The 10,318-nt window shown below is 36.3% G+C and overlaps 1 protein-coding gene across 5 annotated transcripts in view; it reads left to right on the plus strand.

Annotated features, from left to right (window-relative positions):
- Positions 1 to 2,844: 2,844 nt before the first annotated feature.
- Positions 2,845 to 10,318, plus strand: part of LOC105452507 (protein TANC2) — a 25,187-nt gene continuing 17,713 nt past the window's right edge. For all 5 annotated transcript variants that reach the window (XM_011693662.1, XM_011693666.1, XM_011693669.1 and 2 more), the window contains exon 1: positions 2,845 to 2,946. In XM_011693662.1, the coding sequence (XP_011691964.1) occupies positions 2,850 to 2,946 (97 nt within the window). In that variant the 5' untranslated portion in view covers positions 2,845 to 2,849. The remainder of the gene's footprint in view (positions 2,947 to 10,318) is intronic.

The raw sequence follows: 10,318 nt of genomic DNA on the forward strand, positions 1-10,318 counted from the left end.
CGCGCAATTTGCGTGTGATTGATTACTGCAGTAACAATGAAAATTATACACATCAACATGGCCGTCGGCTCGCAATGGTATTATTTAATTATTATTTCTGATTTATCCTTATTAAATCCACAAACATTCATGAATCCAAACAACTACATACGCAATTGATTATTAGTCCGATATTATCCAATATTATCCGATTGCCGATAGCGCTTATCAATATATTTTCTATGGCACTTCCGTGTGTAAATATAAAATGATCGATTTAACTTTCACACGCAATTATGTAAACTATAATTTGAAAACCGCGACTCTGTCCGAATTGATTTTCAAAAGCGTTACAAACAAAAACTCCGTTAAAAGACTATCCTTTTTTTTCATCCTCTTTGTTCCAAGTATATCGCTGGGACCCCCTGCGAACATAAAGGCGTGGTCGTAACCACCATCCGGGACGAGAGAAACCTTCGCATCCGTCGTCATTCTACATATAGAATATTGAAGAAACAAGTACAGAAGCTCCGGCCTACCTCTATGTAAATGTGTCTAATCAATAGCGTATATACGTATATTATACCTTTATATTATTCTCAAATCTCTTAATTGTTTATCCGCATATTTCTATCTACACGCCGCTAAATGTACTCTTTGGAAATAAGAGGGTATGGAAGCAACAAAATATGCTCCGAAAGATTGTCTCTTCTTATATCGCGAGTATACATCCATTTCAAACAAATTGCAATTGTACGATGCGTCGTACGACATGTGAGACGTGCTAGACGAGGATGTCTACGTTCGTTTTGGCGCTTACAGCTTATCACTTCATTCTCGTTGTTTATCAAATGTTATTAACAAGTACAAATGATGTAAGTGCTTGTAAACGCTGTAAGCGCCAAACCGAACGCAGCCGAGATCTATCGACCGATACGTATGGTACGCAACGGGATGCATTCTCACATCAAAGACGATCTTTCCCTCGGTGACGAAATCCCAGAAGAATGACGGCGTCTACCGGTACGTCGAGACGGCGGCGTTCGTGGCGTTCGTGCTTCCCGAAATAACTGCCGCGTGTATCCTGAATCCACGAGCAGGAACACCCGAACCACGTACTTGAATTAGAATTGTAGTCACGACTCACAAAGCACGATCGAGGAACCAGTTGTCATGGGGCTATAAAAATGAAAAGAAAAAATCATTTACGTCGTTACATCGAACGCAACATCACGCGCAATTCTTTGCGACATTATACGAATTATCATATTAATGTTATAGACTTAAGCAGGAGGTTTTGAGAAGAAAAGTCAAAAGCTGGGAGAAAATAGCGAAATTAGACACTTCAAAATCCGTTCGCTTCAATTGAGAAATGCTAACCGATCACTACTAATTGTACAATTAATATACATCTTTTTCCGCACGAGAAGAAAGATAAGGACAGACTAGGGCAAATCTAGAATTAATTGACATACGCGAATTGACGTGATTTTCGATTATACATAGATTTAGATTCTTTCGTGAATACACGCGCGTCATCAATATTTCTGTATTTTAAAATTAAACCAATTTCCCGATAAATGAGCGAAAGAGTATAAGCAGATAGGTATGGATATTTCCAGATTGGAAACTGAAATCGAAGCTGGATGCTTCCATCCAATGTAGACATTTCGGGTGAACGACGTAACGTGCACACAGAGCATGCCACGTGTAAAATCGATTATTTGCAAGGAAAGAGAAACAAATAAAGAGGGTTGGGGGGAGGGGGTAATAAAAACAAATGTACCTTATATTCTTTGATTATTCCTACATTCCTTTACGCACTGTTCACGTTTTATACCTTCATCGAACTCTAATAAGCATATATTGTATATAAGTTTTATGAAACTTGAAAATATTATGCACGTATATTTATTTCTCGTACGAGTATGAGCAAACAAACTTGTAAAAACTTGAAACATGCGGATCGCTAATGCCTGCGAGATATTTCTATCTGACTTCTTATCTATCTAAGAGACATTTAGTAAGCGATAAAATCATACGGATTCATCGTGTATTTCGCAGGGTGAAGTATGTAATTAGCACGAGTTAGATTGTTAATGTTGAAATCAAATGATATGAAATTACATGATGTCACATCGCATAACGGTATTGATGACAAATATCTAATATCGACTTATTTGTACCGCTCTATATTTATATTTTGCGTGTAATTTAAATCTGTAGCTGAATCACTTACATTCCACCCGTTACGTTTAATTTACACTTGGCTTTACAAAAGCCTGATAAACAATTTTCAAGATATGAGAAGTGAATAATCAGATGACGAGACAGTCCGATTTATTAATGTAGATATAATTAACCGCAATTATGTGATTATCTTCGTTTGATCGATATTTATTACATATATTATCGTAAAATACGCGAGACATACTTTGGAGAAAATGTTGCGGAAATTCTTATATTATATTTGGCATTCCCACAGTCACCCTATAAACACGCTGACAATGAGCTAGTCTAAAATTTTACCGCAACGTGTATTACTTTAAACTTGGACTCAAATTCCCTCGTTGTACGTTGAATTAAATTTCGAGTTGCGACACGCATTATAAACGCACTATTTACGAGCATTCCTTTAATATTTTCTTATTAAAGCTTTTATTTTTCTCGACAGAAATTAAAATTGTAATACTACTCGTGTAATACTTAAAAAAGAAATTGAAACGGGAACAAAATTGCGCTTTGGGTCTTATAGTAGATTTCATAGAATCCGGTCTTTCGAGTTGTGTGTAGCTCATAACTGTACTTTGCATTTCAGCTCATTACCGAATGTACTGCAAAACAAGAAATTCCAATTGAGTTGGGAAAGTATGAGATCTAGAGATTCCATCGTATATACTCCAGTATCCCTTGGACCCGATACTGATGATGAGGAGACGTTGGTCAACGAGGAAATCTACAAAAATGGTGATTATTAAAAAATGTATCTCTAAATTAATCTCTAATGATCTAAAAAAACCCTTATAGATATTATAGATATTATATAGATATAGGAAATTTCCAACGTATTTCTTCTAGTTTCTTGCCTATACGATATATTCTATTTATTGTTTAATACATATACATATATGGCTAGTACAAGCATAATATCAGCAAAACGATTTCAACTACCGCGGAATTTTCGTAATTATTCGCGGGCTGCCTTGAAAAGAGCAAACGTTACTTGACGGCAGTAATTAATAGGTATTACATGTAATATTTAGATAATTCTTAATTAGGTACGAAAATGAAATTAATAAAAATGTATGCTTAACTATAAAGAAGAAGAGAGAGGCGAGGACAAGAAAGCGCGAATATAATATATGAATATATATATTACTATATATATTATTGATCAAGGCAAATAGGATGTAAATGGAAATCGGGGATACCCGAACGCGAGAAACTGCAGTGAATCAGCACACCTACGCAATCTCCGAATTTGAATGCAAAGAGATCATAATACGTATAGATATTGCATACGTAGGTGTAAACGTAATGTACACTATACGTAACTTTGAACGGATTCTCATCATCGTCCAATTCCGTTTTTGGAAACGCAATATGCTCGTATACATAGGTTAAAATGTAATAATAATAATATAATAAAAATTTGATTAAAGTATCATGCAACCGCGTTAAGAGTTAATATAAACAAAAGGAAACGTATAAGTGAACACAAGTCGCGTACCAAGTGAACGCATATAAAAGTACGAGTCATCTTCTAATAACATTGTACTCTGACTCAACTAAAATTTCACGAAAAGTCTTTGAGAATTTAACGTACGTGTCGTCGATCTCTAATTGTCGGGCTATTCGACGAGACAGGAAATGGGCAGAAAAGCGAATAATTGCCGGGAGAGAAAAGAGCTGAAGAGAGAAGAGCGATAGAACGTAGAAAGAACTCCCCCCCCCCCCTCGAGACAATAATCATGAAATAAGACATACGTGGTCGAACTGGGATGCGTATACACATATCACGTATATATATTTGAGCATGATAACATGCGCAAGTCACGTGCACGCGCACATGACTATCGTACTCGCGAGCAGCTCGTATTCGTTCCAACGCGACGGGGTACGGATTTCATGATTCAAGTGTATCAGGCCTTGAATGAAAGAAGGATACGAGTGAATGAATGAACTTTCTGGGGAGCAGACGAGAGTGTCGTGCGACGTGCGTGGGCGAGGGCGAACGCGAAGGCATTGCCTCCGCGTTCTGTGTCTCCTTGTCTGCTTCTGGAGTAACATGAAACGCGCGTAAACGTTACGTATAGTTACTTTGGTAAGCTAAATACTTAAGTATTATGATTTTATGCTTTTACTTGCCAAAAAATACAAGTAACATTATTCTAACATTATTTTTAAAATATCGACGATTAAATGATAATTTATATGTTAACGTAAAATTCTTTCTCGCGTCTATAATCTGGTTGTAAACTGCAGATTGATCGCACGATTATCGCTTTATTGTCATAGGTGAATAGATTTATAAAAAAAATTTCAAGAGAATTTTCAGATTAATCAATATTAAATGTACGTAGTGAGATGTTTTACGGCGGGTACCAGTTGCGAGGCACACATCAGCATTTACGTTACACATTACAGCTATGAAGGAGTCACTAATCGCTCGCAACTATTCGAAGCAATTGTCCACGCAGTAGAGAAGACAAGTCACGTTGGTCGCGTGCTTAAACGTTATATGTATAAGTCTAATACGCGTTCGGTTAACCGATATGAATGTAACTAATCCGCAGTGAAAAACCGGTGTGCGCTGCTCGCTCATCCTTACTACTCGCTCGTTCCATACATGCTTACGTAAAATCACGCTCACGCATATATGTATGTAAGTATCTACGATTCGCGTGTAAATGCTACGTGGGCGAACAAGGTATCTCCCACGTTATCATTCCGTCGATTCCACGGTACACGAGAGAATCCTCAAGTTGTTCTGCATACGCGTACAACGTGTTACGCTAGCAAGCGAGACACTGACCAACGGAACAGATTAAGTATATAGGACTTTCTTATCAAATTTTTTAAATCTTAACTCACTCGTACCTATCTTTAATCTAATCGCAAGTCTAATTGAATTGAATAATTTGAAAAAGTCTATGCATTGATCCTAGAACGTCTAACTTCCATTCGGGGAAATTTCGAAAAATTTACAAACAGCTCTCTCTCTCTCTCTCTCCCCGAGAATACATTTATTGTTTCTTTAAAATCTACCTTCTCCAAGGAATCTTTTTTGGCTCGACTTCCACCGTCCGCTGACCCTAACAATAAGCTTGATGGAACCAATTCGATGACGCTCGGTGAAGGGTCCGCGGGAGAAACAGGGACTCGAGTCTATGGGCCCTTCGGGTTGCCACATCTACCTGCCGAATGGCCAGGTCCAGAGAATTTTTTTGTTCCTCTTCTGTGATTAACCCTCTCTTGAAGAAGGAGAAATTACTCCGTTTCTTAGACCACAAGTCGAGAATGCGAAGAATTCGATTTCGACGTTTTCTGGCATAGAACTGGCTCAAGAACTAACCGAAAAAATCAATATCAATCCAAATATTTTTTTATAAGAGAAGAAATTCTTTATTAAAGTGTATTGTAGTTATGTATTATATAGTTACGTATTATAGTTTTGAGACTCTGTCACGGCGAGTACTCCACATGTTTTATCGAACATATGATTTTTTTTTTGCACTTCTAATGCAATTAACTTATATTAATTTGTCTTACAATAAGTTTGACGAATCTATAATGAGCATTTCAAGTTTATAATAATTTATAGACTTATATAGTATAGCGGATAACGTGAAAATGAGAACGTGAAAATGACGTGTGAAATTCTCAAAATTATAGACTGGTATAGTCTATAATTTTCACGGAAATCACTGCATTATTGCACAGCAATGTGAAATCCATAGAGTGTTTGTCGACGCGAAAGCTAGAATAGTTTAAACTGTTAATGTGACAATTTATACATGCAATTGCCAGAATCAAAATTTTTATTGATTACAAAACAATAAATTCGTTTGAAGATGACATTGTGATATGTCGCATAAAGCTCGTAATATAAACTTTATTAAATAAGTTCCTTTTTGATAAGATATTCGTAAATAATTGACGAGCTGAAACGTACTAGCTTGAATACATTTAATATAAATCTATTGCAAATCTCTGTTGACATTAAAAGGTATAAGATTTAAGATACAAACACGAGAGAAACGATAAAAGATTAATTAGGTTCAAATCAAAATTATGTCCTATAGAAAAAGAAATAGTTTGTTAATCTTTAAATGTCTATAATATAATATATCGCAAAATTCAAATATTGCTAAACACTGAAATGTGACTACAACGATGCCAATAACACAAAGAGACTTACGATTAAAAATAATCATAATTTTTAGTTAATATTATTCCGTAATTAACCGTGACACTCTGCTTTTATTCATTTAACATCGCGTCACTGTGCTGTAAAAATATATACAAACGCACTCAATGCGCGTCAAGAGAAATCTCGTGATCGCAGCTAAGACGTTTATTAGTAAGTTATAAACGCGCAACCGATCTAATGCACCTGTTTTATTTCGTGGTTTTATACGTGACTGCGATTTGTAAATTCTTGTGAGGAGGATGGGAGGGGAGTGGCACGGCAGAAATAAATAGTGATTATGTTTCCTCTTCTTTTTATCGACTGACATATTTTTCTGCATCTGACTTCTTGACTATCCATACTGTCAGTGATATGTGCGGTTAATATAGTTTATTATTATCGTCAATTTTTCGAAATTTAATCGGCATATTTATCTCAAAAAGATAGCAAACGCTGCAAATGATTATCGGAGATTTAAACATATTTTATCTCTCCCTCGCTTAATTATCTGTGATTATTATTATTATTATTATATCCGCGATTAGCGACAAAGCCGTATATAACGCACGTTTTCATTTATACAGTCTTATACAGGAAATTCGGTCGTGGGCGAATAATTTTGTCACGTCGCGCGTTGTCTCCTATCGTGACGATTAGAGGAACGATTTAACATTTAACGTAACCCACACATCCAATTGACTTATATATACTATATATATAATACGCCAGTTGAGCTTTAACTAACGCGAGTAATTTTCGGCGGTCTTGTAACATGCCGTCCTATATATAGATAGATACATCATTGCATACATACATATGTTAGCCATTCTATATGTTATATCGTCAATAAACATAGAGATTGTATTGTTAGAAACATTGATTGAAATCGATTATTAACATATAATATTACGCAGAACGCATTTCTGATCCTTATATACATGTAGCTTTATGTAAAAAGAAGAAAAAAAATCAAATCTCTAACAAACAATCTTAAGTATAATTTTTTCTATATTAATTCTCACATATATAAATTGTGTAAAGTAAAAAATTAAGTATCAAAAAATGCTCATAAAACGAGTAGCTATATTTTTTCATTAAAGTACCGAATGTAAAGTTGAATTCTCGAAAGTGCCGCGGTGTTAATAAAGATCCATCGAATGCGTGTTATATACAGTGCCGCGCGACGCAACGGTTCTTTTTGCTCGGGAGTCTCGCGACTGAACCTTGCGTCGGGATCCGTATAAGGTCTGTCTTGCAAGACACTTGCCGAGGTACAAGCCTCCTAAGTATGCTTTACTACGATATATACATATACACGGCACAGTCTCACTGTGTCGATTACGATAAGATCGGTCACGAAAATTTTTATTGCTTTGTTTTAAATGTTAAATTACACCTATTATAACAATTACACTTAAAAATTAATATAACAGACTCTTTGCTGCTTTGACCCATAACTGACGAAAAAAATTTCAAACCCTCTCAAATCTCTTCTCTTTCATTTTACAGATATTGTTGAAACAGCTTAGAGAAATTACTTTTAAGCTAATCAATTTAATTGTATTAATTTTCTTTTAAATAGAATAATATACAGCGATTGAAATACTCACCTTGCAATGATATCGCGTTGACTATGTGCGTCCAACGCGCGACGCGACGGTCATGCGACATCACGTCTTTGCCGTTGGAGCAAAAGCGAAGCGAGCGGAGCGTGACGCGAATCGTTATTGTTGTGCTGTCGTCTCGTTGTTTTTAATGGCGAGTAGTCTGTCGAGCGAAGTGCCCGTTTAATTACCGTATGCTCGTTTCAACATGGGCAGTCTTTGCCTGCTTGGATCACATCACTATGGTTCCGATCCTGGCCTCGGTCCCGGTCCGCCCACCCGCATCCGCTGCCCTAGCCCACGTAGAAAGGTGCAACGACGTATACGTTTGCACATTGATGACCGGTGTAGAGTCAACTGCACCGCTGCTAATTTGCTAATTCGTTAATTCGCGGCTACATTTTCCCGAGCTTTTATGAAAGTTATATGTCGCATGTTACTAATGCGTCCGGTTAGAAAAAATACTTGTCTTGAGTATCGTAACATTTGCTTATTGCGCGCGCCAAAGATCAAACTTATACAACGTTAATTATTTTTGACTACTGATATAAAGTTTTTAGCCTTGAATTTATTTTGTTTTGGAATTGCTTTACATAATATCTCGAACGGCATATTATTTTTCATCGCCGCGAAACGTCCATTCCATTAATCGTCATCAGTTAAACCAACTGTTAATATTAAAATTTTAGAAACAATAGAAATGATTATATCTAATATGCATAACGGCGGGCGGACCTCAATAAATATATAAACTGAACATTTTAACATAGACTCGCAGCAAAATTATGTCTCATCAGGATTAATTGCATTTAAATTGGCTATTACCGATGATTATAATGCTGCAATAATCCTGACACGTGTATTAGTCGAAAGCCGACTACCGCGTTTCCGAAAAACAACAGAATGTATTACTTCATACTGAGGCTTTCTTATTTTAACAAGCTTCTCTTTCTCTTTTTCTCTTTTAAATGCAATTTTTATTGCAAAAGATTCGAAGCGCAAAATCCTTCACAAGTACAATTTATAATACAGGATCATCGAATTCTGCATCGGTGTGTCTTTCCTCGTGATCGCTTCTTCCATCAACTTCCACACTAAAAATTAAATTTACACATAGGTGGCACCTTAATTGTTATTTGGCGCGTAAACGAGATGGAAACTATTTCGACAATTTCGCTAATTGGCAGGTACCGATAAATAATGTAACGCGACCGATAGATACATAAGTAGGAAAAGCGGACAGCTTCTAAAACAAATTAGCGATACATTTACATATGCGATATCTCATTATCTTTTAACTCGCGAAATTTTGCGTCGCAAACTGTAATGTGGAAAATAGAGGTGTATTAAAAAGATGGGCTTCCACATCAATGATGACTGCTACATCAATGATGATTCATGCAGAAAAGGGTCCTTCGATCTGGAAGGAAAAGGATGATCGCGGGATTTAACACTCGGCATCGCCGGCTGAATCAAAGATGGAACAAACGGTGAATGCACATTAGCTTTCTCAATGTACCCTTTCTCTTTTTCATTATGAAAGTAATGGGAGCTGTTGGACATGATCCCGAGATTCCTGTGGATTCCCGATGACCTTCCGACGCGGAAAGGAGAAAAATGTACGGTAGAATATACACCGCATAAAAATTGTTTATTAGGCTGGGATGTGAAAGTAGAAAGTAATGTTTTGCGAGTACAAACGCTAAACACTAAACGCTAAACGCGATCCTAGAGAGCGCGGAGGCACTTGTCGCGCACGACATTGACACAAGGAAGTTTGTCTCTGAATTCGTCAAATATATCTTTTCTATCGTTACACATATCCTCGCAATCATTCATAATCAATTTATAAATGTGAGCATTTGTAAGAATCCTACACTTCTCGCCAAAATTAAAGGATCACCTATTTTGATCGCTAAAAATAGGCACATTTTAAAAGAGTGTAACTTTGTCAAAAATGATCGTAACAAAATGATCCAAAAAGCATATTACAGCTTGAAGTCTCTACCTTTGAAATCCACAATTTATTAAATGATTTACTGATTCTTTACAAAGCTGCACGAATGCAAATGGAGATGCATTAAATCTAAACATTTTTTACCAAGTTTGCGAAATTCCATGGAGTGCAATAAAAATCGCATACAAATGCGACTTACAGCGTTCGAAAGCGTGAATCTTTACCTTTAATTTGCGTACCCGATAAGTATTGTGCGATTTTTTTTCACCGAGTTATTCAACATTGAAGTGAAAAGGACCATTTTTGCTTTCATATTGAATAACTCGGTGAAAATGAAAAAAAATCGCACAATACTGATCGAGCATG

Source organism: Wasmannia auropunctata, unplaced genomic scaffold, assembly GCF_000956235.1.
Source record: "Wasmannia auropunctata unplaced genomic scaffold, wasmannia.A_1.0 LD336030.1, whole genome shotgun sequence".
Taxonomy (NCBI): Eukaryota; Metazoa; Arthropoda; class Insecta; order Hymenoptera; family Formicidae; genus Wasmannia; species Wasmannia auropunctata.